This window comes from Phascolarctos cinereus, unplaced genomic scaffold (assembly GCF_003287225.1).
Source record: "Phascolarctos cinereus isolate Bilbo 61053 unplaced genomic scaffold, phaCin_HiC Scaffold_7;HRSCAF=346, whole genome shotgun sequence".
Lineage (NCBI taxonomy): Eukaryota > Metazoa > Chordata > Mammalia > Diprotodontia > Phascolarctidae > Phascolarctos > Phascolarctos cinereus.
In genome coordinates, this window is record NW_027556180.1 from 20,462,893 (window position 1) to 20,482,197 (window position 19,305).

Genomic DNA, 19,305 nt, shown 5'->3' on the forward strand with positions numbered 1-19,305 from the left:
CTAATAAATAAATAAATATAATGAAAATGAAATGAAATGAAATGAAATGAAAGTCTACCAGAGCTTTATGCTACATGTCTTTGGGTCACCATACGTGTGTGTGTGTGTGTGTGTGTGTGTGTGTGTGTGTGTGTGTGTCTCTATGTTATCCAAAAGGAATAAGAAGGGCGTGAACCCAGATCATGGTCATTACATGGGTTGTCCATTACGATCACATTAAACATTTTTTTTCATTCAGAACCTTCCTCATTGCCCTGGGTGTGTTTAAACTGCTTCCACTGTCTTCTTGCTTGGGATTAGGGCTTTGTGTTCAGAGCCACCACCTAACAAACAGCTCAGTGAAAAGGACTGTTCCTTAGAAGTTGACACAAATTTGGAAGGGAAACATGCAAACTTTGCCCAAATTAGCCTTTGAATCCATTGCTATTTCCAGCTCTGTGGGAATTTCAGTCAGCTTTGGGAAGAATATAGGGTGGGGGGGGGGACTTCAGACCACGGCCATTCAATGCTGATTTGCCCTGTGCTGTTGAGACAAAGCTTCTCATTAAGGGCAGTGGGGTGGGGGCAGGGCGGAGAGCTAGTGATGGGTCTGGGATACAATAGAGCTGTCCAATGTATTGAGTTTCAGCCTATGTCCGAGAAAACCTAGAATTCCCCAAAGTATTTGTAGTGGCTCCTGCCTTCTCCACCCTGTCTGGACTCTGTCCCCCTAACCACCCCAGAGATGAAGGCTCCACTATGAAAAAAAAATACACAGAAGACTTCAAAGAATTACTTCAAAGAATTAAAAGCCACTAGATTCCAGCAAAAGAAGGTCTCTGGGTGCTAGCCCCTGTTGGTGCTGACATAAACAATAGTCTTTTTTTTTTCTCATACTAAAGTAAGCATCACAGCTGATTCCAAGCTGAAAGTGACTTTGGAGACCATTTAGTCCTGCATCTTCAGTTTGCAGATAAAGAAACTGAGGCCCAGAGAATTTAAGTGACTTGTCCAAGGTTAGGCAAGTAGTATGTGACATTCAGAATTTGAACCCAGGTCCTTAGACCCCAAAGGCAGCACTGTGGTATATCTCTATATGGCAGTTGACATCTACTGGTTTGTTTGATCTTCTCAAAGTAAGCATTCTTTAAAAAAAAATCTTAGAAATACAGGAAATGGGGTACAGAAGTCTGTCCTGCCCTACAGGAAAATAGAAGGGGAAGGGGATAAGAGAAGGGGGGAAGAGATAGAAGAGAGGACAGATTAGGGGAAGGGATATTCAGAGTGCATGCCATCTTGGGGTAGGGGGAGGGGTGAGATGGGGTGAAAATTTGGAACTCAAAAACTTGTGGAAGTAAATATTGAAAACTGAAAATAAATAAATTTGTATCAAAATAAATCTTAATTGATTTCTCTTGTTTTAACACTATGTACGTTTCCACCTACATCCCTCATCCCACAAATATACCCCTGGAGAGCTTTTCCATCTAAGTAATCTTATCTCCATCTTAAAAATAAGGAAACTCAGGCTTACAGAGATTAAATGACTTTACCAAGGTCACTTAGTAAGGAACAGAGCAGGAACTTGAATCCAGGTCATCTGATTCTGGTGCCAGTGTTTCTTCTGTGCTGCTATCAAACCTTGCTGCCTTGCTGTTAGCTGGGCTGCCCCTCCATTATAAGGGTATTGCAAGTGTAAGTAAGATAATTCAGGATCTGGAGAGTTCAGAGGAGAAAGGAAGCTTAAGTGTGAATCCTATTATGCGGATGAGAAAACTGAAGCCCAGAAAGGTTAGGGTGGTTTGTCCAAGGCCAGATAGAATCTGAATTTGAAATGCTCAGCCTTCAGGTGGGTGAATGAATGACCCGAGCATTTGGATATTCAGTGAATTCAAGTTCAATGTAGCAGTCTAACAATAATAATGATGATAAAGCCCTTCAAGTTTTGCAAAGTTACTTGACACCTCTTATTTTATTTGATCTTCACAGCTACCCATTCAGGTAACTGCTATTATTATGCCCATTTTACTGAGGAGGAAACTGAAGAACATTAGCCACACAGCTAATAAAGTGCCTGAAACAGAATTTGAATTCTGGTCTTCCTGACACCAGGTCCAGTGCTGTATCCACTGCATCACCTAGCTGTTTCTGTCTTCTCAGTCTAAAGTAGACTTTACTCCCCAACCTGTGGAATAGACTTCCAATTATCTTGAAAGCTTTTGGATTCCTTGAGATGAGAACATTTAAGGGAAAAGATGGTGAAGTTTGAAAAGGAATTCTTGAAATTAGTGGTGGTAGTAATGATATTAATAGTATTATTTACAATTTAATAAGAATGGTTATGTTATTATTTAGGTGGCACAGCACATAAAGCATTGAACTTGGAGTTAGGAAGACTTGAATTCAAATCCAGCCTTAGACATTTACTAGCTGGGTGACTGTGGGCAAGTCGTTTGACCTCTGTCTGCCTCATTTTCCTCATCTGTAAAATGGGGATCATAATAGCCTACTTCCCAGGGTTGTTGTGAGGATCAAATGAGATAATGTTTGTAAAGTGATTTAAAAACCTTAAATTATTATCAATATTATATTAATAGAATACCCTCTTGCATTTCTGCAGTGCTCTTAGCCTTTTATCCAACTGTCTTGCCACAGAATCTACCATTTCCTTCCCAACCCTCTACTCCTACATCCTTTCCCCTTTTTATTTTGTATTTTTTTATTTCCAGTTCTGAATGCTTTCTCTCCCTTCACCCCCTTCCACCACTCATTGAAGAAATATAATACCCATTGAGTGTGTGTGTGTGTGTGTGTGTGTGTGTGTGTGTGTGTGCGCGCGCGCTCGAGTGTGTGTATAGTCATGCAAAGCATATTTCCCCATTAGCCGTGTTGGAGGAGGGATGAAGAAAAATAAAGTTTAAAAAAAAGCGTGCTTCAATCTGCACTCAGAGTTCATCAATTCTGTCTCTCGAGGAGACATTTTTCATCATGGGTCCTTTGAAATTTTCATGGGTCATTGTATTGATCAGAGCAGCTAAGCCTTTCACAGTTGATCATTGTTATAAAATTGCTGTTACTGTGCAATGTTATGGTTCTACTCACTTCACTTTGCATCAGTTCATCTAAGTCTTCCCAGGTTTTTCTGAAACCACCCCCCTTATCATTTCTTACAACACAATGCTATTCCATCACAGTCATATGAAAGTACAACTTGTTCAGCCATTCCCCAACAGATGGGCATGCCCTCAATTTCCAATTCTTTGCTACCACAGAAAGAGCTGCTACAAATATTGGTGTACATGTGAGTCATTTTCATTTTTCTTTGATCTCTTTGGAATATAGACCTAGTAGCAGTATTGCTGGTTCAAAGTATGCAATTTTATAGCCCTTTGGGCGTAGTTCCAAAATGTTCTTCAGAACGCTTGGACCAGTTCACACCTCCACCAACAATAGGTTAGTGTCCCTGCTTTTCCACATCCCTTCCAGCATTTGTCATTTTCCTTTCCTGTCCTCTTTGTCAAGCTGATGGGTATGAGTTGTTTTAATTTGCATTTCTTTAATGATTAGTAATTTAGAATATTTTTTCGTATGACTACTGAAAACGTTGATTTCTTCTGAAAACTGCCTGTTCATCTCCCTCGACCATTAATCCTTTTCTCTTAATTCCGGAACCAGTAACCAGGGCTGAATCAATTCTGCCATCATTCCTGAATGGAGTGTGTTAACGTACTCCCCCATGGTCCTACTCAACATCCTTCTACTTTGTGGACCAAAGACGTCCCTGGTCACTGCTTCTGTCCGAGTGCTGTGCCACCTGTTAGAGTGTAAGCTCTCTGAAGACAAAGGCTGTCTTGGCTTTTGTATTTCTCTTCAGTTTAGCACAGTACTTGGTAAGTACATAGTAATAAATCCTTTTTCATTTATTCATCTATCTATTCATCTATTACTCATTTTGTCCTCATGACAACTCTGTGAGTTAAGTAGGGCACAGGCCATTTTACTCACTGACAAATGAAGAGACTGAGGCCTACAGAGATTAAGTTATTTCTTTAAGGTTACACCGTCAGTTTGTGATGATGCTAGGACAAGAATGTCAATGAAAAGCATCGATTTATTTTTAACAACAGTCACAGAAACCTGCTTTTCTGTTGGCTAAGAAGGGCTTGTAGAAGCTTCTTGGGTGGGCCTGACCTCCTGCTGCATCTCAGTCAGAGCTCCAATGGCAGGAGGCACAAGTAGGCACTGTTTGCTTTTGTTGTTCCATACCTGCGCTTTCATGAGCACAAGAAACTAGTGGTTAAACTCTCTCTCCATAGACATTAGCAACTAATTCACAACTCGGGTCCTAGGCTAGGGATTTGCTTAGGGGTATGTAGTCATATTGCCACAAGCAGGACCTGAACCCAGGACCTGACCCCAAGGCCAGCTCTCCATCCTATGACAATGAAGTCTTTTTATAATAATACAGTAAAAATTATGCCAAGTGTTATTACTGTGCAGCATGTGGGTCAACAGAAAAGCCCCCTCTCCTCTCTGCAGTCTAGGCCCATGTGCAACTACATTTAATGCAGGTAGCTCCTTTTCTATGGTAATATGTATCTGTAAGAGGACGAGCTCGGTGGAAAGAGGGCTGGGTCCTAGAAGCAGAAGAGACCTTGGGTTCACGTCCCAGCTGCGACATATGCTGGCTATGTGACTTGGGGAAGGTCACCTCACCTCTTAGCCCGGGCAAAATAGAAGAATAGCTGCTGAGCTTGTGAGAAATTAATATTCCTCTCTTATATTTAATAACTAATTATTGTATTGGGACCAAGGTTTTTTCCCCTTTTCTACTTCCTCATCCAGTAACCAACTAGTGTAGGAAATCTCTCTTAGAGATTTACATAGGCCGAGATCTAATCAGACAGTAAGAGAAATTCCAAGTTTGGATTAATGGGTATATTCCTGCTCACTGCGTTTGCTCAGACCGGCCTGGGGAAAAGACTCATTCTCCCTATTATCAAGACAGGTGGTACGGAAACTGATGTCTCTTTGACCAAGATTTGAGTGACCTAAGTCACCTACCTTAAGACCTTCATTTTAACATAGCCTACACCTGTCTTTGTGTTAACCAATCCACATTGACTGCCACTCCTTGGGAATACCTCCTTTTCAAAGGTCATATAAACTGTGATCCCCCTGCCATTAGGGGTCTTTGGTCTAACAGAGAGGACCAAATGACCATTTTTTTATTAATAACCTGCTGGCCTTATTAATGAAATTATTAAATTGCCCAGAAACTACATCTCTTGACTTTTTAATGTCATAATTCTCAATGGTCAACAATAATAATAATACTAATAATAATAACAGTGACAATAATATAAAATGTCTTAATAGGTTATATATTAACTATCATAATAACATTATTTTGTTGTCATTCAGTCATTTCATTTATGTCAGAATTTTCATGACCTCAAATGGAGTTTTCTTGGCAAAGATACTGGAATGGTTTGCCATTTCCTTCTCCAGGTCATTTTACAGATAAAGAAACTGAGGCAAAGTTAAGGGACTTTTCCACGGTCACACAGCTAGTAAGTGTCCGAGGCCATATTTGAATTCAATTCTTCCCAACTCTAGGTCTGGCGCTTTATATCTACTGCACCACCTAGCTGCCCCAATATTATGATATATAATATCATAGAATATAATATAGATATTATTTTATTTATGTAACATTTTAAGGTTTGAAAGTGCTTTACAAATATTACCGTATTTGTTTCTTAGGTGATATTATTACTCCCATTTACTCCCATTTCTCATGTGCTATTATTACTCCCATTACTCTCATTTAAGATGAGATAATTTAGGTAGTCAGAGATCAAGTGACTTGACAGCTAGATTTGAACTCAGGCCTTCCCACCTCTAGGTTTATTATTTTATCTGCTGTGCCACCTAGCTGCTACATAAGAAATAACTATATAAGGTGCCACCTAGCATTACAACACACCCAATTTCCTTCTCTTTACCATCTACTGCCTTTTTTGCTTGTGTAGACAGCTAGGTGGGCTCACATACTTACCGACTGTTGACCATGGGCAAGTTACTTACCCTCTGGGAGCCTCAGTTTCCCCATCTGTAAAATGGGAATAATAAGAGAATCTACAAGGCTGTTGTGACTATCAAATGAGGTAACACCTGTAAAATGCTCTGTAAACCTTAAAGTGCTATATAAATGCTGATTCTTGTTCTCTCTTGCTCCTATCAAAACAGGAAGGGATCTGAGGGGGGTCCTATGGATTGTCGGGTGATTGACTGATTATGCTTTAAGGTGAATGAGTTTCATTCTAAGTGAAGAAATTTGTTCTCGGCCCCTGCTGCCTTGGGGGGTGGATGAGCTAAGGATGCCCGGGTCTCCTGAGAGCTCTTAGTGTACCCCAGACAAAGTCTGAATTGTGGAACCAAGGACTTTGTCCCCATTGCAGGAGTTTCTATCATTAGCAAACAAATGGAAAGATGGGCTTAGGCTGCCTCTGCCAACTTTAATTTCCTCCTCTCTCAAGTGACTAGATTATCTCCAAGGCCCCTCTCAGCTACAATAATTGGTGATTCTCTGAGAGATTTGGGGACATGTAAACCACATTGTGCTCACTTGGGAGGCCGACCCTCCAGGTAAGACTGGTTTGGTCTTTTCTAGAGCAAAAGCCCTAGAGGAAGATAGAAGATACAGTCACTCTTTGCTTCCTCCCTGCTGGGTCCTCCACCCTGGGATCTGCTGGGGATGGACAAAAATTGTGGAAAAGTCTCTTCTGGGCCCCAAAGGTTGCTCTGCCGTCACTCAGAGACTCCCTCTGGATCAAAGATTCTTTACCTGGATCGATGAACCTGTTTTTAAAAAATGTCTTGGAAACAATATTTTGATATGTCTCTTTGTAACTTTGTGTTTTTGATTTTATGTCTAGAGCCATTATTCTGAGAGGGGATCCTGGGCTTCATCACGCTACAAATCCATCCACTGATATATTTGGTGTCCCCTCCTTTCCCCCTACTCCTTGTCTTTGCTTCATCAGTCATTATCAGTCTTTTCCTTCAGCCAATAGATGTGTCCAGGTCCCTCCATTCTTTAAAAAATACCCTTTGCTTGACCCTTTCACCCTCTAAAACTGAGGCCCTGTCTGACATTTGGTGCCACTCACTGCCATCCAGCTCCTCACACCCGCTCATTCCTCACTCCCTCGAGATCTGGCATCCATCCCCCTCACTTCACTGAAATAGCTCCCTCTGAGGTCACTGACTAATGCCTTGCCACCAAATCTAATGACCTCAATTTTCCTGTTCTCACCCTCACCTCAGATAGTCCAGAGTTGAGCAGTGTGGGCAGACATGGACCAGTTGTGGTCTGCATTGTCAGAAGAATACCCACATCAGAGACATCGTGTACCTGTTTGCCTAGTAGGCTATCTCCCTTAGCCTGGCTAGTCCAGCAATGAGGCGATAATGCTGTTCTTCACCACTGCCCCATTCTTGAAACTGTCTGCTCCTTTCATTTCCGTAAGACTGTGCTCCTATGATTCTTTGACCACCCTACCACCTTTTTTACTGGCCTGTTATCCACCTCCTTCACCAAGCCTATGGGTACCCTCCAAGTTTCTGTCCACTCTCTCTGCATGCTGACTATTGGTGATCTTGTCTACTCCTCTGTTGGAATGATCAACACCACACAAATGACCCAGATCTCTACCTCCACCCCAAACTTCCCCCAGAGCTTCAATCTTAGCTTTCCAACTGCCTATTGGATGCCTCCACCTGAATTTAATTTAATTCAGTGATCATTTCTGATGAATTTTATTTCTCTTTTGACCTTTTTTGGAGTCCCATTATTGTCCCATATTCTTTTAGAAGTCCACCAAAGGGCAGGGCCCCCAAGCACAATGCTTGAGGGATTGCTTGTGCTCACCACCCAGGGTGGGTAGGATAAACCATGGGGAGATTGGTGAGGAAGGGGTACTGAGAGAGGTCCCTCACTCCATTTAATGGAATATCTAACTTCATTCATGACCTCAGTTTCCTCATCTTTAAAATGGGGATAATCACTTACCTCAAGGGGTTATTGTGAGGGTCAAATAAGATAATGTATATTGAATCTTAAACATATTGCAAACCTCAAAGCACTGTATAAATACTAGGTATTATCATTATTATAAAATGTTTTCTCTTCCCCAAGAATTCTATCATCTCCTGTGGATTTACTTATAATTGCTCTACATTTGGTTCATAATTCTTTACTTTGAGATTGGAGGGGTTAAAGAGGCTTACAGAAAATGTTTAATATTCCATCTTGCTAGTCATGTGATCTTCAACAAGTGTTTATCAAACATTCACTATGGGGCAGGAACTGGGGATACAAAGACAAAAATAAATGGTCCTTTGTCTTAATTAAGGATCTCACATTCTAATGGAACACATGAGCACAGATAAGTAAACACTGTGTGGACACAGTAATTTCACTGGGAGAGGCGTAACTCTAACACCTGGTGGGATCAGGAAAAGCCTTGTGTAGGAGATGGCCCTTGCAGAGACAAGGCAAAGGCAAGGAGAGATGATATTCCAGTCCTGGATGTGGTGGCAGGAGATGAAATGGAATGTACAGAGAAGAAAAAGTAGACCATTTTGGTTGGAAAATATGGAAGAGAAAGTAAGATGAAATCCATCTGGAAAAATAAAGTAGGTCCAAAATGACTTTAAATATGTTTCTATTTTATCTAGGAGACAACATTGGGACATTTAGATTTCCTGAATAGGGGAGTGACATGGTTAGACCTATGCTGTAGGAATATTAATTAGGCCAATCTCATGGGTATCTCAAAAGTCTTGATGCAGAAGGCATTTAGGAGGGTCCAGGCCTTGCCATAGAGAAAGAATGAGGGATAACAGATGAGGTGGTACATGTGGATTTGCATAGAGAAATGCAGATCAAAACTACTTTAAGGTTTCACTTCATATCCATATAATTGATGAAGATGGGAAGTCAGTGTTGGAGGGGCTGTGAAAAGATCGGCACACTAATACAGTGTTGTTGGAGCTATGAACTGATCTAACCATTATGGGAAGTAATTTGGAATCATGCTCCCTAAAAGTGACTTAAATGACCATAACTTTTGACCGAGAGATATCCCGCTATTTAGTAAATACCCCACAAACTCAAAGACAGAAAGAAAGACCCCACATAAATCAATACTTTTTTTTTTTGGTAGCAAAGACTTGGAAACAGAGTAGATGCCCATTGATTGCGAAATGGCTGAACAAGTTGTGTTGTATGAATATAGTGCACTATATTACTGTACTATAAGAAATGATGAACTTGAGGGGTTCAGAGAAGCATAGGAAGATATATATGATCTGATGCAAAATCAATAAGCAGAACCGGGAAAGAATATACACAGTGACTACAATGATGTAAGTGAAAAGAACAAAAACCTGAATGCTTCAGTAATTTAAAAATTTTGTTTTTAGTTTTCAACATTCACTTCCATAGGATTTTGAGTTCCTATTTTTCTCCCCATCTTGCTTCAGTAATTTTAATGACCAAACCTGATCCTGAAGAAGAGTTGAGAAAATGTAGTCCCCTCCCTTCCTTGCCAAGGTGACAGACTATATTGTCAGCCTCAGTTTTAGTGATGGTTTGTTTGCCAGAACTGGGTTTTTTTTCACTTTTTTTCTTTTTTTACAAAGGTTGACTATTGGGTAGATAAGGTGGGAGGGATATATTTGGAAGCAGAGGTTATGAAAAGGCAAGATATCAGCAAAAAAATTTTTTTGAAAAGAATTAGACAAGTCATTTCATTATCTTTTCCACCTATGAAGTAAGAGATTTGAACCAAGAAATCTCCTTGGCCTCTCCCAGCTCTGAAATTCTAACTTTCCCTCATTGCCTTAAAGGGAAAATAGCTGTTTGGAAGGAAAAAAACCCACCACCCAAATGCTTGTTGAACTTTGCTCCCGAGCAACCAAAGTAAATTTTGTTGATATATTTCACTTAGTTAAAAATGCCGGCTAGTGTTACTTCGGGAAGTATTTCTGGCTTCAGTAATCTTCCAACATCTGGTTTCCCTTTCAAAGTTTTCTGCGTTAGCAAACCACAGGGTAAGTTACTGCACAGAGTCCTTTTCGATGAATGACTATAAAAGGAAGGAAGTTTGAGAGCTTCTTTTTTTAATCTTGTTTACACCTTGAAGTGTTTTTTGACAAGATTTGGGCTACAATCTTCAGAAATCTGTTCTCTCCCAAGCAGTTTCTGAGTCACCTCCACTATTCATAGACTAGCAAGTGTGAACAGTGGGGGAACATTGAGGCTCATGGCAGTTACTCATGATAAATGTCTTCAAGAACTTATGTAATGGATTCAAGTGCCCTCCTCCTTCATTTGGGGTGGGGGTGGGGGGCAGGGATCCTCCTGGAGAAGCTTCTTGCCTTCTTTCCTCTTCTCTGAGGGGTGGGGGGTCTATGGATGTGGGAATGCTATATACACAGTCAGTCAGGGCTTATGTTTTGAAGAAGAAGCTGACTGGGACTTTTCCCATAGAGCTGGGCAAGCATCTAGCCCTGGCTCCCTATTAAAAGACATGCACAACCTTCAACACGGGGGGAAAGAAGCCATTTAGGAGTAGCAGGATGGTACATGTCCTTTAATAAGAGGCCACACATGTCCCAGAAGGAGAGAGCCAGAGGGCATATCTACCTCTATGGGAAGTGTTACTGTCCACTTCCCTTATTCACATTTTGTTAAAAAGAAGGGTTTGATAGTAGGGACAGCTTATGGGACTGTGATTAAAAAAAAAAAAAGACTATAAAAATAGTGAATTTTTTAAAAATTTGAAACCACCTATATAATACAGGCCATGTTCATAGATCATAGGACCACAGATTTAGAAAGAGCATCTTGGAGGCCCTAAGTCCAGACCCCTCATATTACTGGTGAGAAACCGAAGGCCTACAGAGGTGATGACTTTCTCAGAATAACAAAGCTAATACATGTGTGAGGTAGGATTTGAATCTAGGACCTCCTGACTATAAGTCTAGTGCTCTATGCTGGTAGGACTAAAGCCATGGGGTTTGATCTGTGGTGACCTGGATAGATTTTTGACGGTGAAGATATAAGGAGTTTGGGAATTATGCCACATGTATCAATTATGGAATTTTTGCTGCATTTGATTAAAGATCTATTCTGGTGACTCGATATAGTATAAGAGTGATGTGAAATTTCACCAAGGTGATGCCAGCAGAATGACAGCTAGGTCCTGACAACCTGAAGTCACTGAGGACACACAAGCCCAGAGCCAGACCATGGGTGTGCCATGTTGTCTAAGGACCAGCCTCATTAGGACCAGAGAGGTTCACTGCCACAAAGATGCCACCAAATGATGGCCTTTTTCAGCTATAGCAACTTGTGAAGACTGTCTCCTGGCCTCTGGAGGGGTCGGGGCCTGCATGAACAGCAGGAGTACCTGCATTAAGTATTGAGTGATGGGTCTGGAGCCTGAGGAGCTCCATTCAGTTCCTCTTTCTGCTACTAATTGCCTACGTGAAGTCCCTCCGTCTCTCTGGGCCTCAGCTTCCCCACCTGTAGAATGAGAGGTCAAGGCTACGTGGCTTTTGAGGTCCTTCCAACTCTGATGGTCTGAGTGAATTCTTATGGACTTTAAGAATGGGCTGTTTCACTTCTTGGAACTCTGTTATTAGACACACCTAGAATTTCTTAGTCTAGAACCCAGATATTAAGGTGCTCACGTAGAATAGAGACAATATGTCGTAGTTATATAGGGATTGAGTTGACTGGTAGAGTCAGGAAGTCCCACGTCCGACCTCTGACTCCACTGGATACATGACCCTGGGCAAGTCACATACTCTGTCTCAATGCTCAGTCTAGGCAGCTCCCTAAGACTAAACATTACTGAGAAGGTGCCATTCATCACTGGCAGAAGGAGTTTCCTTGCCCAGGGATTCTCTATATTAATGAAATGGTGGGTCTAGTCCCCATCAAAATAGAAAGAGACCACGGACCACCATTTACCATCTAGTCTGTTATGGTAGTTTGTATGAGATAGATGGCACAGGTCAAGTGTCTCTTTTTTCTCTAACAATTGTATTCCCTTCAAGTTCGTTGAAGGCAGGTACTATGAATGAATGAATGAATGAATGAATGAATGAATGAATGAATGAATAAACATGTTTTAAGCACTAGGGATATATTTGTAAAAACCTTTGTTCTCAAGGACTTTACATTCTAATAGCAGAGATAACACAAACATGAATGTGTGCATGTATGTACATGCATATATACACAGATGGTATTTGCATGTATATATGTGTTATATAACCCCATTGTATACATGCACATGTATCATACAAATGTATGTGTTTATAATGTATATTATATACCTGTATTATGTGTATGTATATATGTGTGTGTGTGTGTGTGTGTGTGTGTGTGTGTGTGTGTGTATGTACATACAAAGAAGGGGGGAGGGAGAGAAAGAGGGTTTTACCAGTAAATCGAATGAGAAGGTCACAGTGGTCCTCAGGGTTCAGTGACAAACCAGTTGGTAATACATCTTCATTATTGTCACCTCTACTGATAAGACCCTATCAGCTGAGCCATCTGACAGTGCTAAGGACTTTGTTAATGAGGACTTTTTTTTTCCCTGGCCTTCAGTAGCAATGGCTGATGTGTAGGGCTTCCAGAAGGCAGACACTACCTTTTGCCTCTCTTTGTATCCCAAGCACTTAGCACAGTGCCTGGCACAGTAGGTGCTTAATAAATGCTGGTTGGTCACGTGACTGAAGGCAGGGAGTACAGGTCACCTCTCTACAAGGGTTGCTTCCCAGGACTAGGCACTGTAGGGGCTGGGCCAGAAGCAGAACTGAAGCGGGGCCAGGGGAGGAAGGGGTCTCTTGGACTTGGGTGCCGAGTGAGGACAATTGGTCAACAGTTGGTATTGGTGGGGAGAGGTATTAGCAACTCCATTCTCCACACAAATCTTCTATACCTAATTTCATCTATGGATCCCCTATAAATGGCCCAATGTCCTAACTTGTTTTTGGACGGTATCTGTGATTTCAACCCTCCAGGGAACTCCTTGTGTGTTAACTACCTCCAGGAATGGAAGTTACACCTGCTCTGTTAGATAGTCTTGGAGAGTTGTCTGGGGCACCCAGAGGTTACGTGACCTGTCCTACGTCACACAGCCAATATGTATCAGTGGGAAATCTTGAACCCAGGCCTTCTCTGGACCTCTGAGGCCAGTATCCCTCCACTGAGCCATGACTGCCTTTACAGAGTGCCCTGACCACAGTGGGAACCTAATAAATGTTTGTGAAATTGAATCAAAAACCTCAATTCTCCTTGTTTTCCACCTGCTACTCATTTGATATTCCCTTTTTTCTCTCTGAAGCCTGTTTTTCTCTGTGCCCTCTTGCAACTGGCAGGATTACAAGGCAGAAAGAGACAGTTGTGGGCACGGAGGAAGATGGGCCAAGAATGTCCACAGAATCATTTTTTGGAGGGGGAGGGGGAGATTTTCTGGGTGGGGGACTTCTGGGACTCTTGTAAGAAGATTTCTTCCTTTCCCAGGCTCGTTTTAAGACCTCTTCACTGGCCAGCAGTCAGTGGTGAGCTGTGGCCAAACTCAGGTGAACTGTCAAAAATCAGAATGGAGACACATATTCACCAAAAAAGAAGAAAAAGGTTTACTAATTTCTCTGAGCTCCATTGCACTGGTGATTTGGTGTATCTGTGTCTCCATTTCCACCTAAGTTTCAATATTTTGGGCTGCAAATGTCTGTTTCCTTTCAGGGGAACTTAGAAAATTGTTTTAAAATTAAAAACGCATTAACAAAAATTCCTAGCATAAGTTCATACCAATCTGTCAGATTGGCCTTGATATGGAAACTTGTCAAACATGCTGATTTTATTGTAGAGACAAAGGGGAGCTTTGTCTCCACCAGCAGCTAACTGAGGGAGGCATGGCTTTTTCCAATCCTTCAGTTTCTCTTGACAGTAAGATAGGTCATTTCTGGACATTTTTGTTCAGTAAAGACATCTTACAGAGAATATCCTTTTTGAAGAATGGTGGGGGGTGAGGGGAGTCTATTAATCAATCAGTCCACAAAAACTGAGCACCCACTATGGGTCAACACTGTGAATAAAGTTCGACTAAGGAAATGTCTTTGGTGCTGTGAGAAAATTGAAGAATGGTCTATTTAATTTACCTTCATTTTTCAAGAAACTGTTCTTTTCTCAGCTTCAGGAGATTTTAGGTCTAGTTGTTTTCTTCATCAAATAAATGAGATTAAAATGTTTTAGAAATTGACTGTCTTTGTGGAGGGGTGGGGGAGTCAGGTAGAATATATTTCCACAGATGTGTTGTGGAAATGTGGAAAAACTTGTATTGTCTTTTATGGCTGTCTGGATCATGATATTGCATATTTTGCAGGGGAAATAAGAGGCCAGTAAGGCAGGGCAGGGCAGGGAAGGGACTTCCTATCTTCACTAATTACTTTTGTTACCTAGATGCCAAGCCCGATTGTTTGTAACTATGTAAAGATGGCAAATGCTGTCCATTCCCTCTAAATTCAGTGCCCTGGGGAAAGGCCCAGATCACTCTGCCTTAGTTACTGGCTTTTTCTTTTAGCAGAACCTTTTAGGTATAATTGTTAGCTATTTCAAGGTCCAGAGAAACATGGTTCCTCATGTGGCATTTTCCAGTTTCCAAATGAGCAAACATAGATCTAAAAAGCTGTAGTCCCCCAAAGCTTGAGTTAGAAGAATTTGCATATTGAAAAATGAACGCACTACAGTTATTTTCATCCAATGGAATAATTACCACTGTAATTTGGGTAAGGAAAGCCCAGTAGCTATTTACTGTTATAAAAACAAAAGCCCAAATGCAAGCAGGAATTTAATAAATTGCAAAATAGTATTTTATGAGTACAGACATATCAGGGCTCTTGGCTTTGAAAGAGCTTATAGCAGTTTTTAAAACACCGCTACCCATAATACTTATCTCTGTGGGACCAAATCCAGAATGGTTTTTTTTTCCCCATATGCTAAAACTTAAAAAAGAAATTTATTTGAGACATCTTTTTGTGAATGACATTTTATGGACAACTGTTTCATTCCAATAGGATGACACTGGAGGTCAAAATGGTCCGTGACAGCAGGGAGGTGCCTATGGGTCTCTTTGATTTGGCCTTTTTTCTTCCCTTTAATGAGGACTAGCACATTTCCACATTAGTTGGCTGCCTTCATAAAGCACCCGAAGGTCACAGCAGCCCGGGCCTGATCCCTTCCTTTGTGCCTATAATATAATTGGCTGATTGTGCCAGTGATGAGTGAGCCCCCTCCCCCAGCACAGCCCTGGCTCTTGTTATTAAAGCTTCGTTGCTGGTTTCCCGGGGAGAGCGCCTCGCCTCAGCTCGGCTCGGCTGTGCTCAGCTCGGCTCGGCTGTGCTCAGCTCGGCTCGAGCTCTGCTCGGCTCGAGCTCTGCTCTTGGGGAAGGCAGGCAGTACCATTGCGGCAGTCTGAGCAGCAGAATCAGCATCCATTTTAACCTGCGGGAAGGCTCGCTGTCTCGCTCTCCTCCGTCCTCCCTTCAGTGGATGCTCGGCGCACCCACTCACTGCCCAGCTCCCGAAGCCCTTCCTCCGCCTTGGCGTCTGCCCTCTATGATGCACTGAGATGGTACACCAGGAAAACTGCTCCTATCAGGTAAGAGGGCGAGCATCCTCTGGAGGAGAGGCCTGCCTGCCTTTTTCAAGAGCAGCAGGTTGGCCCCTTTGCGCCGTTTTCCCAGGGATTTTGCAGTCCTCTGCTTCCTCCTTTCTAGCCTAACAACCCCTGAATTGTAATTAGGTTTTCTGGGAGTAATGTAGCAGAAAATACTGCTTCTTTGGCCTTTAAAGTGTTTGCGAAATCCACAGAGGTAATCGGTTTCTGCACATTCTATGTGCGGGGGGGGGGGGACTTTAAATGTAATTGAATTTCAGGGAAGGGGGTACAGAAGGAAAAATATTCTGTTCAGCATTATATAACGCCAAAATGTATGGCCTTTCTTTCTTGGGTTCAGTGTGGGAATGGGTCCACCCCCGGCGTTTTTCGTCAAATCTTTGCTAATTACAGGGAGAGGGGCCAATAATTGAAACGAGGCATTTACAAAATGATCCCTGCTTTGCATTCTATGTTCTTGTACTTGTCTCAAGTTGCATCTGTGTGTTTCTCCGGGCTCCTTTTATTTTTTAAACAAGGATGTCGCCTTGAAACGGGAATAAACGTAGCAGGAAATCTTAGGCTTCAGAACCCTACGCAAACTAGCCCTTTTTTAAAGTAGATTCGCGGCTGGTGCCCATGTTAGCTTGATGTTTGGAGTTATGAAACGAGTTGGAGTCAGTTTCTTTTGTAAAGCTTGGTCTCAGTTCTTAGCCATTCCTTCTGGATTTCCTGGATTCTTACAGTAGCCTGAACAGTGCAGTGATTACAGATAACAAGCTAAGCTGGGTTTTCATTTTTATTTTTTAATGCCGGTATTAAACAGCTGGCTGCACTGCCAAGCAGGTGCTGGCATTTGACTGGTGGGGGTATGATTTCAGTTGACAGAGTGTTACCCAGACACGAAGTGTGTAATTCCATAACTTGGGCTGTGCCTTCTTCCGTGGGACCTGTTACTTGAGACGAGCAGGTGTTTCTTTCAGGAGATGGGGTTTCAGGTGCAGGAGGGATGTTTGACAAGATGTGTGGCAGGGGGTCCTCCCTTCTGTGGAGATCCTGGAGATGAAGAAAGCTATTCTGTCTTCCGAGTGATGGTTCTAGCATTTGGGATTTTGTCAGTTTGTTACATTTATCATGCATTCGTTGAGTTGGATGGGAGTGAGAGGGAGGGAGGAATCCCCAAAGAGGGTGAGGCTGAAACGCCTGGATTTATAATCCTATCCTTGCCATAGGAAATCCATTTTCTCCATTTTCATTGTGTAGGGATCATGTTAATGGAGAAGTGCACTGGGCTTGAAATCAGGAAGAACCCAGATTCAAATTCTGGCACTACCACCATCTTGTGACCATGGACAAGTCCCTTAATGTCTCTGAGTTCAGTTTCCCTGTCAATAAAACAGGAGTCATAATGCAGCCCACCTCATAAAGCTGTTAGGAATAAAAGCTTTTGAAAACCTTGAAGTATTAAAGAAATGTGTGGTTGCTAGTTGGTTTTTTTTTTAAATATTGACGCTGATTTAGCATCATTGTTTCCAAATTTGGGAGATGATAGGATCATAACTCAAGAGCTGGAATGGTCTTCAGAGGCCACCCTTTTAACAGATGAGGAAACTGAGGCCCAAGGAGATTTAAGTGAATTACCCAAGGTCACATACAGTTAAGGCTCAGTAACAGGCCCCCTGAAGACCAGGTCGGTTTCACCCTTCCATCCCTCTGCCCAGCACAGTGCTTGGCACAGTTCTTAGTAAATAAATGCTGGTTGAGTTGATTTATTGCTCTGTAACACCCTAATGGCAATGGTGGTTCCTCCAGACCCACCCATGGGAGTTGGGGGGTTAGTGGGAGAGCATGCCCATTGTTCTCGGCCAGTAGGGCTGAGTGATGGGAAGTGATTAGACCATCCTAATGGCTTTAGTCTTCAGGAACTCCAGCTTGGCCATTAACACAGTCCCTTTAATAGTGCCGATCAGCCCTTCCCAAGAAAAATAAATGCATAAGTGGGTCATTACAGACATTGGATTCGACATCTTAATGATGTTCTTCAGTTTGAACTGTCATGCAAAGGGAGTTGCTTTTAGAAACCACTCTGCTGTTTGGGTACATAGAGCAGGGTGGGGGTGTGGTAGGGGAAGCTTATTAACCTTGAAGGAAAATACAAATTCATCTCAAAACTCCAGGCCTTACAGTCAAAGCAGAGGCCATGGGTGGCCGGGGTTAGGGAAGGGCTACTTTCCTAAGCCTTTGGTGAGGCCAGGTGAGGTTGCCTTAGTCAGCTGTGAGATCTGAGGTTTGATGCCTTTCAAACTCTCCTGGTTTTACGTTACTCCCCTTCCTGAACTCTGCATTCCAGTGGAACTGGCCATTGCCTGACCTCTTCTTTCTGACTCTTAACTCTGTTTCTTTGCAGAGACAGTCCCTCCTTCCCGAGCCTTCATCACCTTCTCAGAATCCTTAGCTTCTTTCAAGACTCAGCTCACGCGCCGACTCCTATGGGAATGTTAGAATCCATTCCTCATCCTCCCCCAAATTAATAGCACCCTAGCTATCCCTTCTCCAATTATTATGCATGTATTTATCTATTTCCATACTGATTCTCACTGAGCAGACTATAAGCTTCTTGAGGGCAGTAACCACTTTTGTTTTGTCTTTGATTCTGCTGTATTTAACCCACTAGGTACTTGATTGCTGTAAGTTGGGTGGGATGGTTTTGATGTGGGCTTTAATCTCTAAAAATAAAAGACTGCCAAATCCCTTGGCTTAACAACAAAAACACTTTCATTAGTATTAGTTTCAATAATTCACATTTCTTTCCAGCACATTTCTAGTTCTGTCTCCATCAAGTTGTTGTTTCAGCGTCATTATTCTCATTTGACAGATGAAGAAACTGAGGCCCAGAGGGATGAAGGGCACACATCTTTTAAATAACATAATAGAGGCTCAAACTCAAGTCTCCTAACTTCAAGCCCAGCATGCCCTGACTACAGGCTAGTCCATTTTCAAGCTGTCTTCCACAGGTACCCATGTATGGCCCACACTCAATGACAGAAATAAAGGGAGAACATCTCTCTTTAATGCAAAACTTTCTCTCCTCAAGTATATAAAAATATGTGATATGGTCAGTCTTCTTGTGTTGATGTTGCCAGGTGATATGAATATGCCTGTTGATGTAGGAGTGACATCCCTAGAATGTGAGAAACTGCAGATGGCCTGTTGTGGGGTTTGGGTTTTATGCATCTGTTTTACTAGGATCAGATTTAGAGCAACTTGGGGCCTCAGAGATCATCTATATAGTCTACCCCTCCTTTTTCTTACAGTTAGGGAAATTGAGGTTCACAGAGTTATTTGTCCAAGGGCACACAGATAGCAAATCTATGGTAGGTCAAGTTTCAAGCTCAGGGGCCTTGATTCCAAATCCGTAATTTTTTCCCATTGTACTAAATCTGTTATATGTGTCTGATTATTTGTCATAGCATATCTTTATGTTCTAAAATGTTTAACTAGTAAAACTTCAGAGGTCCACAAGAGGATCTTTCCTACCCTTTCTCTCCCTCCCCTTTCCTAAAAGATTAAACTTTGACTGTAA

At 42.0% G+C, this 19,305-nt stretch overlaps 1 protein-coding gene across 9 annotated transcripts in view; it reads left to right on the forward strand.

Annotated features, from left to right (window-relative positions):
* SCHIP1 (schwannomin interacting protein 1) overlaps positions 1-19,305 on the forward strand; it is a 652,642-nt gene that overhangs the window by 555,508 nt on the left and 77,829 nt on the right. Inside the window, exon 1 of one of the 9 annotated variants that reach the window (XM_020988866.2) lies at positions 15,462-15,725. The exons of the other annotated variants lie outside the window; for them this stretch is intronic. Within the exon in view, the coding sequence (XP_020844525.1) occupies positions 15,696-15,725 (30 nt within the window). The 5' untranslated portion in view covers positions 15,462-15,695. Of the gene's footprint in view, positions 1-15,461; positions 15,726-19,305 lie in introns of those variants that run through there. 9 annotated transcript variants of the gene reach the window in all.